Source organism: Erinaceus europaeus, chromosome 2 (genome assembly GCF_950295315.1).
Source record: "Erinaceus europaeus chromosome 2, mEriEur2.1, whole genome shotgun sequence".
In the NCBI taxonomy this organism is placed as follows: domain Eukaryota; kingdom Metazoa; phylum Chordata; class Mammalia; order Eulipotyphla; family Erinaceidae; genus Erinaceus; species Erinaceus europaeus.
The window spans coordinates 132,255,319-132,275,185 of NC_080163.1; the positions used below are offsets into that span (position 1 = coordinate 132,255,319).

A 19,867-nucleotide genomic window follows, 5' to 3' on the forward strand; every position below is an offset into this window, starting at 1 on the left:
TAGTTTGTACATGCATAACATTTCCAAGTTTTCCATATAACAATACAACCCCCACTAGGTCCTGTGCCATCCTGTCCCAGGACCTGAACTCTCCCTGCCCCCCACCCCAGAGACTTTTACTTTGGTACAATTCTTTGTCAACTTTGCCAGCCCAAAAATGCCATTTGATAATAACTTTAGTAATGGAAAGCAAAATATTTCCCATGGTAGGAAAAATAAGTCTTTGTAACTAAATAAATTTCCCTAGACCACCTCAGTATGTCTTTAACTATTTAGGGACCTAACATTTAAGACTAACTTCATTTTTTAATTTTTTAAAAGAATTTATTTAGGGAGTTGGGCAGTAGCGCAGCAGGTTAAGTGCAGGTGGTGCAAAGTGCAAGGACCGTTGTAAGGATCCTGGTTCAAGCCCCTGGCTCCCCACCTGCGGAATCTAATGCACTACGAATACACTACGAATCCAATGCTCCTGGAGGCCATTTTCCCATTTTTGTTGACTTTATTGTTATTGCTGTATAGAATTGAAAGAAATCAAGGGGGAGGGGAGATAGGGGAAGAGAAAGACACCTGCAGACCTGCTTCACTGCCTGTGAAGCGACCGGGAGCCGGGGGCTAGAACCTGGATCGTTGAGCTGGTCCTTGAGCTTTGCACACCATATGCACTTAACCCACTGTGCTACCACCCATCTCCCAATAAATAAATTCTTTTTAAAAAATATATTTATTTATTCCCTTTTGTTGCCCTTGTTTTATTGTTGTAGTTATTACTGTTGTTATTGATGTCATTATTGTTGGATAGGACAGAGAGAAATTGAGAGAGGAGGGGAACACAGAGGGGGAGAGAAAGATAGATACCTGCAGACCTGCTTCACCGCCTGTGAAGCGACTCCTCTGCAGGTGGGGAGCCGGGGGCTCGAACTGGGATCCTTGTGTAGGTCCTTGCACTTTGTGCCATCTACGCTTAACCTGCTGCACTACCACCCAACCTCAAAAAGAACTTTTTATTTACTTATGAGAAAGATAGGTGGAGAAAGAGAAAGAACCAGGCATCACTCTGGTACACAAGGAATGGAACTCGGGACCTCATGTTTGAGAATCCAGTGCTTTTATCCACTGCACCACCTCCTGGACTACAAGGCTAACTTTAAACAGTATGCTTGAATGGTTCTTTCAGGATCTATCCATATATCAAACTGACAGTGTTGTATATTTTTTAATAGCAAGAAGAAACTGAAGAAACAAGTTCAAGCAAATTATTGGTTAAAGCAGAAGAGCTCGAGAATCCTAAAGATACAGAAAAAGTTAAAATCACAAAGGTGTTTGATTTTGCTGGTGAAGAAATAAGGTAGGATGATCTTTTCAAACTTCAAAATTGGTTCTTTCAATAATGAATATATTGAATTAGGAGATAATTTACATGGTAGAATACTCACTTTCCAGGTACTAGACTGTGGATTTGAGCTGCAGTAAGTACCACATGGGAGCACCATGAATGGTACCGGGAGAGGTTCATAGATGGTAGAGCAGTGCTGTGGTGTGTCTCCTCTCTCCCTCTCCCTCTCATCTGTCTCTCTAAATAGTAAAAAAAATTAGAGTAAAGAGCCCTGTTAGCAATGATATCACACATACTTGAGCTCCTAGGTTAGTTCCTTGGCACTGCATTGGAAAAAAAATAAGTTTTTTATTTTATTTTTTTATTTTTTTTGCCTCCAGGGTTATTGCTGGGGCTCGGTGCCTGCACCACAAATCCACTGTTCCTGGAGGCCGTTTTTCCCCCTTTTGTTGCCCTGGTTGTTCTATTGTCGTAGTTAGTATTCTCACTGTTACTGATGTTGTTGTTGTTGGATAAGACAGAGAGAAATGGAGAGAGGAGGGGAGACAGAGGGGGAGAGAAAGATAGACACCTGCAGACCTGCTTCACTGCCCATGAAGCGACTCCCCTGCAGGTGGGGATCGGGCGGCTCAAACTGGGATCCTTGCGCCTTGCGCCACATGCACTTAACCAGCTTCGCCACTGCCCGACCCCCTTTTTTTTTTTTTAATCCAAAGCACTGCTAAGCTGTGGCTTTAGGTGGTGCTGGGAGTGAACATGGAGCATCAGTGTTTCAGGCATGAAAATATTTTTGCATAGTCATTATGTTATCTCCCCAACCCTGAATTTTTTTTTTAAGTGCTTACAGTGTCCAGGAAAACAATTTAGAGATCAAGCACAGGATTTGTATGTGTTACGTCCTGAGTTATGTACCTAGCATCAAGTATACTAGTGCTCTGGCCTTTTTCTCTTGTATTTGGGAGTTCTAGTTTACATAAACCTAGATTATCACACATTCTGTAGTATGGTCTTATTGTGGGTGACTGATACACTAATATCGCACACAAACAAACAACAACACAAACAGAAACCATTGCACAAAACCACCTTCTAAGATTCACAGTACTAGATTGGTCTCTGTTTAATATAGTAAGTCTACTGATAATGTGTGGCCCATTCCCCTCTCCCCCAGACACACAGTGGGGATTCACTGCTTCAGGCCACCTTAGTGAGAAGCAGATAAGATAGAGAGGGAGAGCCACTGCAGTACCAAAGCTTCATTCCATGCTACAGAACTCTCATGTAGCATGCCAGGGGCTCAAACTTGGGCTGTGCACTTGGCAAGGCAGGTGCCTTCCCAGATGGACTATTTCATTGGTCCCTAATTATTGTGTCTTTAACATTATGACATTTTTATTTTGCTAGACAGGTTTGCTTATTTATTTATTTATTTATTTATTTATATTATTGCTGTGGCTTCACTTCTCTGGACTGATGTTTTTAGAGAAAGTGAGTGAAAGTTATCATAGTGCTGAAGTTTCCTTTGGTACAGTGGGGGCTGACTTCAACCTGGGGGTTGTGTGCATGACAGAGCAGCTGCAGTATCCATGTAAGCTATTATGTCAGCCTTAAACTAGCTTCTAAATATTTATAATTACTTTTTTTTTTTTTTTCCTTTTTAAAGCACTTCTTAGCTCTGTTTCATAGCAATACCGAGAACTGAACCTTGAACCTGGGGCCTCAGAGTTTTAGGCATGAAATATACGCATAATTAGAAATGCTATTTCATCTTGTGTCAGTAGCAAGTAGGTTTTTTGTTGGTTTTGTTTTAGTTTTTCTTTTTCTTCTTGGTGGAGACAGACATTCAAAGGGAAGAGAAAATAGGAAGACACCAGCAGCACAGCCTTACTGTTTGTGAAGCGTCCTCCTAAGAGCAAGTAGGTTTGTAACCTACATTTTAATTAGCTTTATATAAGATTCTACTCAGACTTTCTTGTTACTCCAATAATTTATTTAGGTTTTTTTTTTTTTTTTTTTTACCAGAGCACTCCTCAGCTCTGGCTTATGGTGGTGCAGGGATTGAACCTGGGACTTTGGAGCCTTAGGCACAAGATTCTCTTTGCATAACCATTATGCTATCTACCCTCCGACCTTATTTAATAATTTTTATTGAAGGAGTTAATGCTTTTCAGTGCAGCCATTGACATATGCATACAATTTTATTGTGTAACAGGGCCTCAGAGTTTTATTCCTATCCTGCCTCCCCAGAGTCCTTTGTTTTAGTGCAATACACCATAATTTATTTTCTTATTTTTTAAAAATTTTTTTAACCAGAGTACCACTCAGCTCTGGCTTATGGTAGTGTGAAGGATAGAAGCTGAGAGCTCATGAAGCTAAGGCAAGTCTTTTGCATAACCACTATGCTATCTTCTGGGCCCCCAATAATGTTCTTTATAAATCTGTTTCTTGTTCAGTCCAACATCCAATCCAAGATTAGTCCAAGATCTGCATTTAGTATATTTTTCCCTTTATATTTGATAGAGACAGAAATAGAGAGGGGAAGGGGGAGAAAGAAAAAGAGATAAACAGACATATGCTATAGTGCTCTACTGCTATGAAGCTTTCACCCCCTCCACGTGGAGACCAGGGTTTAAACGTGGGTCCTTGCACATGGTAAACGTGTGCTTTACTGTGTGTACAACTACTTGGCCCTCATTTAGCCTTTATTTTTATTTTATTTATTTTTTACCAGAGCTCTGGCTTATGGTGGTGTGGGGGATTGAACATGGGACTTTGGAGCCTCAGACATGAGAGTCGCTTTGCATAACCATTATGCTATCTACCCTCCGCCCCCCCCTTTTTTTTTGTTAAGATAGAGGGGGGCAGAGAGAATGGATGAAATTACAGCACTGAAGAAAATAGGATGGGAGCCGAGCTCAAACTGGTGTCTTCCACGTGACAAAGCTCACTATTTAAGTGAGTTATTTTGCCTCCCCCAAGTTAAAACTTTTATTATGTCTTTTTGTATTTATGTGATTTCTACTCCATTTATAAATGCCCCCTTGTTATTTAAAAAAAAAAATTTATTGCCATCAGGTTATCACTGGGACTTGGTGCCTGCACGATGAATCCACCACTTCTGGTGGCCACTTTTCCTTTTTTTCCTAGATAGAACAGGGATAAGTTGAGAGGGAAGGGGTAGATAGAGAGGGAGAGAAAAACAGACTTCTCCAGACCTGTTTAACTGCTCATTAAGTATGCCCCCAGCAGGTGATCTGTGGGAGCTCTAATCTGGGTTTTTGCACACAGCAATGTGTGAGCTCAACTGGGTGTGCCACCACCTGGCCCTGAGAATGCCCCCTTTGAATTGTATTATTTTCTCATGATTAGCTTGAGATTGATCATTTTACACAAAAACACTGCATTAATTATTTTATTATTTTATTTATTTATTGTCACACTGAATACATTGCTCCCATTGGATTTTTTTCTTATTAAAATTTTTTTTTTAATTTATTTTCCCTTTTGTTGCCCTTGTTGTTTTTCATTGTTGTAGTAGTTATTGTTGTTGTTATTGATGATGTTGTTGTTAGATAGGACAGAGAGAAATGGAGAGAGGAGGGGAAGACAGAGGGGGAGAGAAAGACAGACACCTGCAGACCTGCTTCACCACTTGTGAAGTGACTCCCCTGCAGGTCGGGAGCCAGGGGCTCGAACCGGCATCCTTAGGCTGTGCTTAACCTGCTGTGCTACTGCCCGACTCCCTTTTTTTTTTTTCTTATTTTTTATAGAGACAGAGAAATTGAGAGGGGTGGGAGAGATAGAGAAAGAGAAAGAGAGACTTGTAGTCCTGCTTCACTACTCATGGGGCTTAAGCCCAGGTCCTTGATCATTAGAACACATGTGCCCAACTGTGTGCACTCTACTGGGTGTGCCACTGACTGGTCCCTGCCCTGACTATATTTATTATTTTAATTTTTGCTTTCTTCAGTGTATCATGTCAGTGACATTAAGTATGGGGGTGGTGGTGAGAAGTTAGAAGACCACATAAGGCAGTATTTGTCAGATTTCTCTGTAATACAGATACCCTTTAATTAATTAATTTTTTTACCAGAGCATTGCTCAGCTTTGCTTTATGGTCATGTAGGGATTGAACCTGGGACTTTGCAGCTTCAGGCATGATAGTCACTTTGTATAACCATTATGCTATCTACCCCTGCCCCACTCTAATTTTTTTTTTTAATAAGTAGATATATATGTGTTTGTTTGTTTTTTTTTTACCAGAGCACTCACCTCTGACTTATGGTGGGTCTGGAGACTGATCCTGGCATGAAAATTTCTTGCATAAACATTATACTATCTCTCTAGCCCTCACCCTTTATTTTTTAAAAAAATCATTTATTTATTTATTTATTTGATGGAGACAGAGAAATTGAGAGGGAAGGGGAGATAGTGAGGAAGAGAGAAACAGATACCTGCAGACATGTTCCACCGCTTCAGAAGCTTCCTTCCAGCAGTTGGGAAACAGGCTCTAACCCAGGCCCTTATGTATGGTAATGTGTATGTTAAACCTGGTGTGCTCCCACCTGGCCCTTCACCCTTTTTTTTTTTTTTTTTTTTTTTAAATCAGAGCACTGATCAGCTCTGATTTATGGTGGTGCTAGGGATTGAACCTGGGACTTTGGAGCCTCAGCTATGAGTGTCTCTTTGCATAACCATTATGCTAATCTACCCCCACCATGGCCCTTCACCCTTTAATTTTTTTATTTTTTAATTAGCGACTTTGCTGCCAGAAATCACACTGAGAAGTGCTGAGTTGTCCCATAGAGGGTCACAGAAGACTGAATACATATGTACATGTATATGCATATGTATGCTTGTATGGAGAGAGAGGGAGAGAAAGAGACATTGTGAAGGAAGGGAAGAAAAAAGGAGCCAGAGAGGAGAAACACATACAGAACTGCTTCATTACTTGTGAAGTTTCCCTCCTGCAGGTGGGCTAAACCTTTAATCTTTTGTAAGTCCTACAAAAATAATACAGAAAGTATTTAGTATACCATTAGGAATAGAGGTTTGTATGGAGTCAGGCGGTAGCGCAGCGGGTTAAGAGCATGTGATGCAAAGCACAAGGATTGGCTCAAGGAATATAGGTTTGTAATTCTTTTCTTTTAATTAAAAATATGACTAGTGATTTAATAATGATTTAAAAATTACATGTCAACAGGGTATAATTCTATACTGTTCCCACCACCAGAATACTGGATCCCCACTCCCTCCATTACAAGCCACCACAGTTCTCCCAAGGTTGCAGACATAGGTTAACTGTTATCTCTACAACTATCTGTCTATGTTTGTATATAACTGCCCCTTTTTCTTCCAGGTCCATTCCTATCTTCTCCAAGCCACACATAACCCTATTACTATATTCAAATGTCCTTCCCTTTCCCCTCCTCTCTGGGTCCCAGTGGAGCTGGAGTTCAGAGCTTTCTTATTCTCTCTCTTTTTAAAAAATATTTATTTATTTCCTTTTGTTGCCCTTGTTTTTATTGTTGTAGTTATTATTACTGCTGTCATCATTGTTGGATAGGACAGAAATGGAGAGAGATGGGGGAAGACAGAGAGGGGGAGGGAAAGATAGACACCTGCAGACCTGCTTCACCACTTGTGAAGTAACTCCCCTGCAGGTGGGGAGCCAGGGCTCTAACTGGGATCCTTACGCTGGTCCTTGCACTTTGCGCCACCTGCGCTTAACCCCCTGCGCTACAGCCTGACAGCCCGACTTCCCCTCTTTTTTTTTTTTTAATTTATTTATTTCTTCATGAGAAAGACGGGTAGAGAGAGAGAGAAAGAAGCAGACATCACTCTGGTATAGGTGCTGCTGGGGATTGAACTCACTACCTCATGGTTGAAAATCCAATGCTTTATCCACTGTGCCACCTCCCAGACCACCCCTCTCTTATCCTCTTCCTCCTATCACTTCTCCCCCACTGGGAGTATGGATCAAAGTTGTTTTTGGAATGCAAAAGGTAAGGAGTTCTGGCTTCTGTAATGGCTTCTCCACTGGATGTGGACATTGGTAGATTAATCCATACCCCCACCCTGTTTCTTTCATCCAAGTGCTAACCAGGCCCGACCCTGCTTAGTTTCCGAGATCGGGTGTGTTCAGGGTGGTATGGCTGTAGACACCCCCTGCCTGTTTCTGTCTTTCTCTTGTGGGGTAGAGCTCTGGAGAGGTGAGGTTCCAGGACAAATTGGTGAGGTTGTCTGTCCAGAGAAGTCAGGATGGAATCAAGGTAGCATTTGCAACTTGGTATCTGGAAGGTGGCAAAATATAAAGTGAGACACAATGGTTAATGAACAGGAACAAAGCAGATGAGATTAGGGATCTTAGGGTGGAAGAAAGCTAGGAAGTCCATTTCACACATTTCTAGGGGCCCACAACTATAGTAATTTGTGCTTGAATTTGATAGCTAACACGAAGTTGGATAAAACCATTGTCTAAGAAAATGGTGTCAGGGTGAGAAAAGGGCTGGAAAGTTGGATTAGGGCAGAGAGTATCTCTCATTCTTGAAAAAATTCTATGGATAAAATGATAGATTTATAATTCTTTAAAGGTTTCTCTTGGCTTGCATTATTTCCCCTGAGTCATAGAGGTTAAGAAAGTTTATATCATCACTTTACCATTTGTCCTACATAGAAAATAGAACAAGTGGGAGTCAGGCGATCGCGCAGTGGGTTAAGCACACATGGCTTAAAGCGCAAGAACTGGCATAAGGATCCCGGTTCGAGCCCCTGGCTCCCCACCTGCAGGGGAGTTGCTTCACAGACTGTGGAGCAGGTCTGCAGGTGTCTATTTTTCTCTTCCCCTCCTCTTCTGTCCTATCCAACGACAGCAACAACAACAATAATAATCACAACAATGATAAAACAACAGGGGCAACAAAAGGGAAAAAAATGGTCTCCAGGAGCAGTGGATTCATGGTGCAGGCACTGAGCCCCAGCAATAACCCTGGAGGCAAAAGAAAAGAAAATAGAACAAGCTATTGAATAACTGTTGATATGGGGAGTCACTAAATTTTCTGATAAAATTATTATTTTTTTTTACATATTTATAAACATAGTTGTCTGAACAGCTAAAAGAATTCCCTTTCTCATTTTTCAAGCAAATAGATGGTAATTTTCAAGTCCTGGAATTTATATTGAAGGAGTCTGCTATTTTATCAGTTGTCAGTAGGGGGCAGCACCATGCCTCATAAAAACAAAAGCAAAGAAATAGAAGTAGGCACTTTCTCTTCCCATTAAATATAAAAATATACATACTAATTTAAAAACATATATTTCTGAGAAACCTAATTGGACAAGCAAGAGTTTTTGTAACTGCTTCCTCATAAAGAAATTTGAAGCCCAAATAACAGTGATTGGGCAGGAAATTTTTTAAACTTAAATTACGGTTAGGGGAGATAGCATAATGGTTATAATGGTTATGCAAAGCAAAGAAAAGAAAAAGAAAAGAAAAAAGAAAACTTTTCATGCCTGAGACTCCAAAATCCCAGGTTCAACACCATCCCACTGAGCCTGAGCCTCCCCCCCATCACTATAAGCCAGAGTTGTAGTGCTTTGGTAAATAAGCAAACAAACAAGCCACTTTAATTATTTACACCTACATTTTGGTATTATAAGTGATCTTCATGTAAGAGTTTATAAGACCTAAATTTATTTATTTGTTTAGCTTCCTGGGTTATTGCTGGGGCTCGGTGCCTGCACTACAAGTCCACTGCTCCTGGAGGCCATATTTTTTTCCCTTTTGTTGCCCTTGTTGTTTATCATTGTTGTGGCTTATTGTCATTGCTGTCATTGTTGCTGGATAGGACAGAAAGAAATCAAGAGAATAGGAGAAGACGGTGGGGGGAAAGAGAAAGATAGACACCTGCAGACCTGCTTTGCCACCTGTGAAGCGACCCCCCTGCAAGTGAGGAGCTGGGGGCTTTGAGCCATGTGCGGCCAACCCACTGCGCTACCTCTTGACCCCCTATAACGCCTAAATTTTAATTAATAACAAAGTGTAAATGGTATATGGATTTAAGCATATATGTATTTTTTATTTTTCACTACTTACATAGCAGTGCTTTATAAAATTAGATTTCAGGGGTATAGTTTCACTCCTATACATGGTGTGTGTGTATGTGTGTGTGTGAGAGAGGGAGAGGGAGAGAGAGAGAGATAGAGAGATAGATCATACTCTCCACCAAAGGTTCTGTGTGCCCCTCAGCTCCCCATAGTTCTCACAAAGTCCAAGAGACAGTTTGGTTACTATTGTTTTTGTAAGTTCAATTGTCTTAGCCACCTGCGCTGCACATATGAGGGAAACCATTCAGTAATTGTCCTTCACTTCTTTACTTATTTTACTTAGCGTAATCACTTTCAGTTCCATCCATTTTGTCCCAAAGGATATTATCTTTTTACTGCAGAATAGTGCTCCACTGAATATATTTATCCTATAATCCTATTCACCAGTGTATATTTTAATCTCTTCATATTATTCTGCTTTTTGTTTTGTATCAAGTTGAAAGAGTGTTATAACATTGGGGCCAGGTGGTGGTGCACCTGTTATAGTGCTCAAGGATCCAGGTTCGAGTCCCCAGTCTCCACCTACTGGGGGAAAGCTTCACAAGTGGTGAAGCAGATCTGCAGGTATCTCTCTTTCTCTCTCCCTCTCTATCTCCCCTACCCTCTCGATTTCTGGCTGTCTCTATCCAATAAATAAAGATAATAATTTTTTTAAAGTGTTATAACATTTATTTTTACTGACACAAGGGTTATTGCTGGGAGTCAGTGCTGGCACTATGAATCCACCATTTTCATTGACCATTTTTTCCTTTTTTTTTTTTCATTTGATAGGACAAAGAGAAATTGAGAAAGGAAGATGAGATAAAGAAGGAAAAAGATAGGACAAAAATTGATAATGGAAGATACTATAGAGAAGGAGAAAGAAGAGACCAGTGGTACACACCTGGTTGAGAGCACATGTTAGAATGCTCAAGTATCCAGGTTCAAGTTTTTCATCCCCACCTGTAGGGGGGAAAGCTTCAGAAGCAGTGAAGCAGTGCTACAGGTGTTTCTCTTTCTCCTTCTCTCTCCCTGTTCCTCTTAATTTCTCTGTCTCTACCTAATAAATAAATAAAAAGTTTAAAAAAAATAAGGAGGGTCGGGCTGTGGCACAGCGGGTTAAGTGTATGTGGCGAAAAACACAAGGGCCCACACAAGGATCCCGGTTTGAGCCCCCGGCTCCCCACCTGCAGGGGAGTCGCTTCACAGGTGGTGAAGCGAGTCTGCAGGTGTCTGTCTTTCTCTCCCCCTCTCTGTCTTCCCCTCCTCTCTCCATTTCTCTCTGTCCTATCCAACAACGAACAGCATCAACAATAACAATAATAACCACAATAAGGCTACAGCAACAACAAGGGCAACGAAAGGGGAAAAAATGGCCTCCAGGAGCAGTGGATTCATGGTGCAGGCACTGAGCCCCAGCAATAACCCTGGAGGCAAAAAAAAAAAAAGGTGAGGGAGAAAGATAAACAACTGTAACCCTGCTTCAGTGCTCCTAAAGCTTTCCCCTGCAGATGGGGAGTGGGGGCTCCAGCTGGGTTCTTGTGCATAGTAATATGGATGCTCAGCTGGGTGCACCACCACCTGGATCATTGTTATAACATATTTAAGAAATGGGAGAAAATTATTTGCATGATGTGTGTATGAGCCTCATCTCCATTGCACTGGAAGAAGTTTCAGTACCATAGTTTTTTTTTCCTTTTATCCTTCTGTCTTTGCCATTCTTTCTACGTGAAAAAGTCAGTTCAGAGTGGTGAAGTCCTAACAACAGCATCAAAATTTAAATGTGAGCTTTAATGATGATTAGGAGAAATTTGTAGCGTAAGTTGGTGTTAGCATGATGTTAGTGTTTTAGTTATTATTTTCAATAGTTAAATTTAGAATGTTACTTTTGGACTCCCCCCCCCCCCCAGTTGGAAAAAAAAATGTGTAGGTTATTAACCATGGGGAATGTGGGGAAGTAGTAGCTCATCCTACTTTATCACATAGCCAGCTGAGTCAGTTAGCTCAGATTTTCCTAAATGAATCACCTATTGGGAAAGGATAGTCATGGAAAGTTTCTGCCTAAATAAAGACCTTTCAGGAAATTCTGAGTAAGTGAAAATAAAGTTAAAATGGAATTTCTGCCTATTACACTTGATTAACTAATACTAATAGTAGCCTTTTCCTGACTGACAGGATTCTTTCTTCATAAAGAAATGGTTTATAACTTAACTTTTCACCTACTTGAAGATATTTTGGTAACTGAATTTTTTTGTTACTGCTTACTAAAAGTAGACTTCTTATACATACTATAAATGAAAAGCAATCTGTTAGCATTGCTTTGTGTAGATTTCCAAACTCCCTGAGAGAAAAATGGTAGTTTGTAGAACGTGTTTCTTAGTGAATATTAATTGACTTTTAACTTTAAGAATCAAATAGATATATCCACATGTTACATTTTTTTCCACTTATTTTGTGACCCCTGTTGTAGGTTGTGGTTGTCATGCCTTGCTTCCATTGCTGGTAGCCTATGAGTCTTTAAGAACAGAGACCAGCCCATATTTTTTCCCTCTGTTTTGTGCATCTAACAGTACTTGTGAACCTAGGGTGTTTTCAGAAAATGTTGGTGAATTGTCTTAGTTGACAGCTATAAAGCTGCAATCATGTGCAAAACATGTGAAAAAATATGCTTCTGTAAAAGCTTCTTTTACTTTCTCTGTAGTCCATTTGATCTTTATGTTCTTTTATTATCAACCTTGATGTGAGTCTTTTACTTGCAATAGAGGAAGGGCTGTGGGGGAGGAGACCACAGCACCGAAGCTTCCATGAATGAGAGGATGAGGGGCCAGGCTTGAAACCTGCCTTATACATATGCCAAAGTAAAGCACTATATAAGCTAGCTACTTTGCTCACTTTTTTTTTTTTTAACATTTAAGTAGAAATCAAAAAGTAAATAAAATGCATTTTCTTAAGTTGAGTGTAGAACTTTGCTCACCCTTGATGAGAATCTTTTAAATTTTCTATATGTGCCCAAGAAGATGACACAGTAGGTAAAGTGCCAGGCATGTATGTAAGAGGTCCTGAATTTGATCCCCAGCACTGAGTATACCAGAGTAATACTTTTGATTCTTTCTCCTACTCCCTCCCTACCCCCTCCCTCCTTCACAAGCATACAAATAAACATTAAAAAATTCAGTTCTGTCTGAAACTTATAAATAGCCTTATTTGACTCTTAAGACTTAGTTTTTTCTCCCTTTTTATATTTATTTATTTATTTATTCCCTTTTGTTGCCCTAGTTGTTTTATTATTGTAGTTATTATTGTTGTTATAATTGATGTTGTCGTTAGGACAGAGAGAAATGGAGAGAGGAGGGGAAGACAGGGGGAGAGAAAGATAGATACCTCAGACCTGCTTCACCGCCTGTGAAGTGACTCCCCTGCAGGTGGGGAGCTGGGGGCTCGAACTGGGATCCTTATGCAAATCCTTGTATTTTGCGCCACGTGCACTTAACCCACTGCGCTACCGCCCAACTCCCAAGACTTAGTTTTACAGAGGCAGTTTTTCTATATTTGCAATCAGATTCTCTTGGTGACCAGTAATTTGGTTCTGTAGATAAACTGTTGGGCCCTTAAGCAGGAGGTTCTAAGTGTGATCCTGATCCCTGGTGGCACAATTGTTGGAGTAATGCTCTGGTGCCTCCCCTCCTCCCTTGTAAATCAGTCTTTTAAAAAAGAAGTTGAGCTCTCAAGAAAGGATTCTCAGTCTTGAAGCTTTCTTCAACTCTTGTTTAGTTACTTTAAAGAATTTTGTTTCTTCTTTAGGTTGCTTTCAATGTAGAATAGAAACCTTTTGCAGAATGTTCTAATTGTGTATACTGTTCCTTTTCTTTGAAATATTGCCAGTGTTTTTTCTCCTGAATATCTCATCTTCTCATTCACATTTTTACTAGACCTTTAAGTGTGAATATTAATCTGTAGGGAAGGTACAATGAAAGTGCCTTTTTCTTCTTTTTTTAAGGATTTGTTAACCCAAGGAAAAAAGAGAGAACCAGAGCATCACTCTGGCACATGTGATGATTTGGACTGAATTTAGGACCTTGTGTTCCTAAGTCTAGTGCACTAGCTACTATGCTGCCACCTGGAATGCAGGAGGACCTGTTTATTTATTTTACTAGCTCACTGCTCAATTCTTGCTTATAGTGGTACAGAGAATCAAACCTGGCATGAGAGTCTCTTTGCATAGCCACTAAACTGTTTCCCCTCCCCCCAGGAGAGCCTTTTAAAAAGTTTAATGTATTTATGAGTGAGAACCAAGCATATGTAGTGTTAGAGATCAAACTTGAACCCTCATGCTTGCAAGTCCTGCTCCCTTCCCACTGCATTACTTTCTGGCCCAAGGATAGCCCTTTTTAGCCTCACATCTGTAATTTGTAAGTGGGCTATGATTCATTAGGGACTGTTGACAGAAGTAAGCAAAGGACTTTAGAGAGGTCAAGTTACAGTCTGTTGACATACTGTTTCATTTACTAGGGGATTTTTTTTTTTTTAATCTGTAGTTCTTCTCTGTTGTTTGAATGGGGAATTGAACCTGGGATCTCTGGTGCCTCAGGCATGAAAGTTTGTTGAACTATTGCTATTGCTATCTTCTTGACCCAAGAACTCTTGTAGTGAACTTTAATCCAAAGTTTACTTGTCACTAAGTTTATTGATTTAAATTTATTGCAAGCCCAATGGGTATTTTCTTGGTCATTTATTCATGGATTTTGTTTCTCTTTATTCTATTTGTAAACTTGATGTCTCCTTCCTTGGTACAGGGTGACTAAGGAAGTGGATGCTACATCTAAAGAAGCCAAATCCTTCTTCAAACAGAACGAAAAAGAAAAACCACAGGCTAATGTCCCATCAGCTCTGCCGTCACATCCTGCTGGGTCAGGGTGAGTGTCTAGTTTTAGGCCCAGGTATACTTGGCATGTGGAAAAACCTCTTTTCAGTACAGAAACCTGGATTAACTGTAGCAATTTCCTGAGAAAAGGAATTATACTGCCATTCTCTTTTTCCTTAAATACTTGCCAATGTAGAAGATGCAAAAGAAAATTAGCCATAGATTTCTGTTTTGATTCCAGTTTGAAGTGCCCCAATTTATAATATTGACCACAGAGATGAACATTTACATTTGAAGAATAATTTTTGAGGGGCTTGGAGGTGGCACACTTAATAGATTAAGTGCATGCACTACCATGCTCAAGGACCCAGGTTAAAGCCCTTGGTCCCCACCTGCAGGAAGGAAGCAGTAAAACAGTGCTGCAAGTGTCTATTTCTCTTCCCTCTCAATCTCTCTCCTAACAAATATGTATATATGATAACATCAGCAGCTCACTAGAGCTTCTGATAAAATTTGGGTTGAATATTCAGTTCATAGTCCCCCTAGTGGAGTTAAAGGAGTATAAGATCAAAGCTGATTTACAAGTAATTAAAGTGTTGCCAGAAGGGGGCAGGGTTGTGTTGTACCTAGTTGTGTGCCTACATTTACTATATGCAAGCTCCTGCTCCCCACCTACAAGGGGAAAGCTTCACAAGTGGTGAAGCGGGTTTGCAGGTGTCTCTTTTTCTCTCTCCTTATCTGTCTCTCTCTTTCTCTCCCCTCTCAATTTCTGTCCTATCAAGTAAAGTAGAAAGGGTGGAGGAAGAAAAAAAAATGGCCTCTGGGAGTGGTAGATTCATGGTGCTGGCACCAAGCCCTGTTGATAACCCTAGTAACAGAAAAAAAAAAAGTGTTACTAGAGACTTAGTCTTTTTTTCTCCCTTCCTATTTCCACATTATTTGAATTATTTTTAGCTGAAATTTAGAACCCTTTCTCTTTGGAGGAGATTTAAAAAATCACTTTCTTTTTTAGGAGAAGGCATTCTATCAGTTAGGAGAGGCTAGGATTCTACTGCCCAAGATCCAGTGAAAAGCACTGCATCCTTAAGATGCTGGGGTGGAATGACTCACCTAAAGGGACTTCTGACTTCAGAGTTTGTGGCATCTTCTCTCCTTGAACAAACCCATGTTGCTATGAGTAATACTTTTTTTCCAGATTAATAACTTTTAATTGATAAAACTTTACATATATATCACAGAACATAAAAATAGCAAAATTATAATAAATGAGGAACCAAATAAATTCAGATTAATTTACATTTTACTCACTGAAACCTTCAACCAGTGGTTCAGTAGTTTGGGGGTGAGGGTTTGGATGGTCATCACAGGAGAGACCAACAAGGTTATTCGGAGCTGTACTAATAAGGAGAATGATGGTAGGAAATGGAAAGACTTAAAAAGATAGAGGTCCTACATGGAATCTTAGATAAGTGTAATCTCATTAGTGTGGTCTTTGTTGCTATATTCTTTTTTTCCTTCATAAATTCCATGATAGCATTGTAAAATTTCATTAATCTGCTATTCCACTTTTGTGAACTGTTTAGCATTCAGGTCCATACTCTCTAGATCTAACATAGCCACATTTAAAATTTTTTTTGTGTGTGTGGTCCAGGAGGTATCTCAGTGGCTAGGGCACTGGACTCTCAAGTATAGGTCCTCAGTTCGATCCCCAGCAGCATATGTACCAGAGTGATGGCTGGTCCTTTCTCTCCTATCTTTCTAATGAATAAATAAATAAATTCTTTTTAAAATTTATTTTTGTTTCTTTTAAACTAAAAATTGTTATTGGTTTTCTTTCAGATGATGAGCTTTTTCTAGGACAGGCTTCTGAATTTTGCAGCCATGATTCCAAACAATACTGCATTTACACTGCTGTGCTCACTTAGTTTGTGTTTACTTAGAATTAGACCCTTAGACAAACCCTTTATGTGGGAGAAGATTCCATGAAACCCATAGGTTTGTGAAAAGTTATTATAGGGGATGTTATGTAGTAGATTCTTGTGGTGGTGGTGGTTGATACTCCTGTTAGAAATTCAAGGAAATGATGAAGAACACTTCAAGAGTGAGGAGGTTGGGACGCTTATTCTCCTACTCCCGTAAGTCTTTGATTCAGAATTCTTCCACCTGTCTTCAGGGCTCAGGCCAACAGATGGCAGGAACTTGCAGTATGTATTGGGACTGTGAGGTTAAGGGTATGTAACTGGGGCTATAGTCACATTTGCTCTATACTCTATCTGCTTTATACTCCAAATGTTTCTCCCACTGGAGCTACTTGGTGACAGAGTCATGTAGTAGAAACCTAAGAGAAGATTTGAGTGTTTGCCACCACAGTGAAATGATACAAACACTGGTGAAAGCAGCTGTGGATGGAATGTGAACAGAGTTCTCCAGATCTGGCCCTTTTCAGACTTGAGGTCATTGCTTTGAAAGCTGTGGTTTATAACCATCATGTAAGAGAAAAGATTTAGAAAAAGAAAATAATAACTCATAGTACATTATATAGTAAAAGCAGATACTGTTTTTAGTGGACTGGTTGAGATATTTAAAAAATCTGACACTATAGACTGAAGCAACATGTTTGTAGTCGTTATAATCATTGTGCTGTTTAGAAGGGATTCTTTCAGACTCTCACTAACTTTCAAATGTAATTCACTGCCACTCCTATTAAGAAATACCCTTTTGGGGCCAGGTAGTGGTGCACCTGGTTGAAGGTATACCACTATGAGGCACAAGGACCTTAGTTCAAGGACCTTAGTTCAGTGCCTCTGCTCCCCACCTGCAGGGAGGAGGCTTCATGAGCTGTGAAGGACTGTAGTCATCTCTCTTTTCCCCTCCCTATCACCTCCCCTCTGCCAAATTATATAATTTATGTACAACAGACTTCCATGCCTGAAGCACCAGAACTCCCAAGTTTAATGTCTGGCATCACCATTTACCAGAGCTGAGCAATGCTTTGGCTAAACTAAAAAAAAAAAAAAAAGAAAGAAAAAGATTTTACAGTGAGCCCACAGATATGTAAAGAATTGAAATAAGGGCCAGAAGATAGTTTACTTGGTAGGGCACATACCTCACTGTAAGTATGGGTGGGCTCAAGCCCTAGTACCACATGGGAGTATTTTCACCTCTCTCAATGTGAAGTAAAAAGAGTGAAAAAATGGTCAGGGACATACAGAAATAAAATGTTAAATGAAATAATATTTACTGTTATTACATATGATGAGTTGTTGAAATTTTCTCTTTTACATATTGTGTAGTGAGTGTCATTTAAAAAATATTGTGACTCTTTGTAGATACCTGTCACAGGGAGATGAGAAATTATATCCAGATGTCAACAACTGTACTGTAAACTACTACCCTCTTTGTCCAATAAATGACCAAAAAAAAAAAAGAAATGAGTATTGTGACTTAGGTTGGCAGAATATTTCACCTGGTTAGTATGCCTGGGCTGCCATGAGCTAGTCATATTTCACCTGGTTAGTATGCCTGGGCTGCCATGAGCTAGTCATATTTCACCTGGTTAGTATGCCTGGGCTGCCATGAGCTAGTCATATTTCACCTGGTTAGTATGCCTGGGCTGCCATGAGCTAGTCCAAGGGACAAGTCTGTGGCCTTCACATATTGGAGGAAGTTTCATTCAGTACTTTCTCTGTCTGTCTCATATATGTCTGAAATAGTTGGCCTAGGGTTGGAAAACCCCAGAAATGGCAAAAATCACATTTTTTTGGTTGTTTTGCTTTTGATTTATTTATTACATAGAGTTTTGCATGAGGCAGAGAGGAGAGAGACTGATGCACTGCTCTTGTGCATGAGCTATTTCCCCTGCTGCGCAACAAAAAATAAAATAAATGAGTAAAAAATGTGGGCCCAGATTTAGTGCATCCAATTGAGTGCACACATTACCATATGTGAAGACTCAGGTTCAAGCCCCCAGACCCCACCTGCAGAGGGCAGATTTTACAAGTGGTAGAGTAGTGCTTCAGTGGCTTATTCTTTTTTCTTCTCTATTTCTCTGTGTCTTTATCAGAAAAAGGAAGGGGAAAAAAGTGGTTGATAAGAATAGTGGAATCATTGTGCAAGCACCAACCCCCAGCAATAACCTCAGTGGGGAGGAAAAAGATTAAAAAAATGTTGTAGGGACTGGGCAGTGATGAACCTGACTAAGTGCACACATTACTATGCAAAAAGGACCCACGTTGTAAGGGGGAAGCATTATGGTAGGTGCAACAGTTGTCTATCTCCCTTCCGCCTCTCAATTTTCTCACTGCTCTATCAAATAGTAATAAAGTAAATAGGGAGTTGGGCAGTAGCACAGCAGGCTAAGTGCACATGGCTCGAAGCGCAAGGACCGGCATAAAGACCCCAATTTGAGCCCCCAGCTCCCCACCTGCAGGGGAGTCACTTCACAAGCAGTGAAGCAGGTCTGAGGTATCTATCTTTCTCTCCCCCTCTTTGTCCTATCCAACAGTGATGACATCAATAACAACAACAATAATAACTACAACAATAAGAAGCAACAAAAGGGAATATAAATATAAAAAAATTTTAAAAAAAGGAAATAGAAAAGGGAGAGAAAGAAAGGAAGGAAGGAAGGAAGGAAGAAAAATGGCTGCCAGGAGCAATGTATTCATAATAGACTTAGAGCCCTAGCAATAACCTTAGTGTCAATTGAAAAAAAAAAAAAAGTGGGGACAGGCAGTAGCTAGCATACTGGGTTAAGCACACATAGTGGGATGTGCAAGGACCAGTGTTCCCAGGTTCGAGCCCCTGGCTCCCCACCTGCACAAGCAGTGAAGCAGGTCTGCAGGTGTCTGTCTTTCTCTCCCCTTCTCTGTCTTCCTCTTCTCTCTAAGTTTTTCTCTGTCCTATCCAACTGCAACAACAATGGAAAAAAAGATGACCACCAGGAGTAGTGGATTTATAGTGCAGCCACCAAGCCCCAGTAATAACCTTAGAGGCAAAAGAAAAAAAAAAGGTTTTAGCCTCACTAAATTGATTTCACAATCCAGTAAAACCTGAATTTGACAAATATTACTCTAGATTACATATGAAATTAACCTGCAAATTTTTTTACTTGGATTGCCAGACTTGTATCTGGGTGTCTAATATCATTAAATATTTATTAAGTGCACTTATTAAACGTGTTATGAAAGTTAGCTCTAGAATAATTACCTGTTAGAAATACAGGCAAGTGGCCCAGGAGCTGATGCTTGTGGATGATGCTTTGGACTTTGAAATATGCTATCCTGTGGTCAATTCCTAGCATTGCATATGCTAGAGTGATTTTTTTTTTTATTTTGCCTCTAGGGGTATTGTTGGGGCTTGGTGCCTTCAATATGAAATCACTGCTCCTGGAGGCCATTTTTCCCCCCCATTTTATTGGATAGGAGATAGAGAAGTTGAAAGGGAAGAGGGAGAGAGAGAGAAGGATAAACACCTGCAGACCTGCTGAAGCATCTTCCCTACAGATAGGTAGGTAGTCAAGGGCTTGAACCTAGATCCTTGTGCAGGTCTTTGCACTTAATGCTCTGTGCACTTAACCATGTGTCACC

The 19,867-nt window shown here is 40.2% G+C and overlaps 1 protein-coding gene across 2 annotated transcripts in view; it reads left to right on the forward strand.

The window, feature by feature from the left end:
- Positions 1-19,867, forward strand: part of CFDP1 (craniofacial development protein 1) — a 133,283-nt gene that overhangs the window by 17,612 nt on the left and 95,804 nt on the right. For both annotated transcript variants that reach the window (XM_060185161.1, XM_007527574.3), the window contains exons 4-5: positions 1,221-1,345; positions 14,212-14,331. In XM_060185161.1, coding sequence (XP_060041144.1) covers positions 1,221-1,345; positions 14,212-14,331 — 245 coding nt within the window. The remainder of the gene's footprint in view (positions 1-1,220; positions 1,346-14,211; positions 14,332-19,867) is intronic.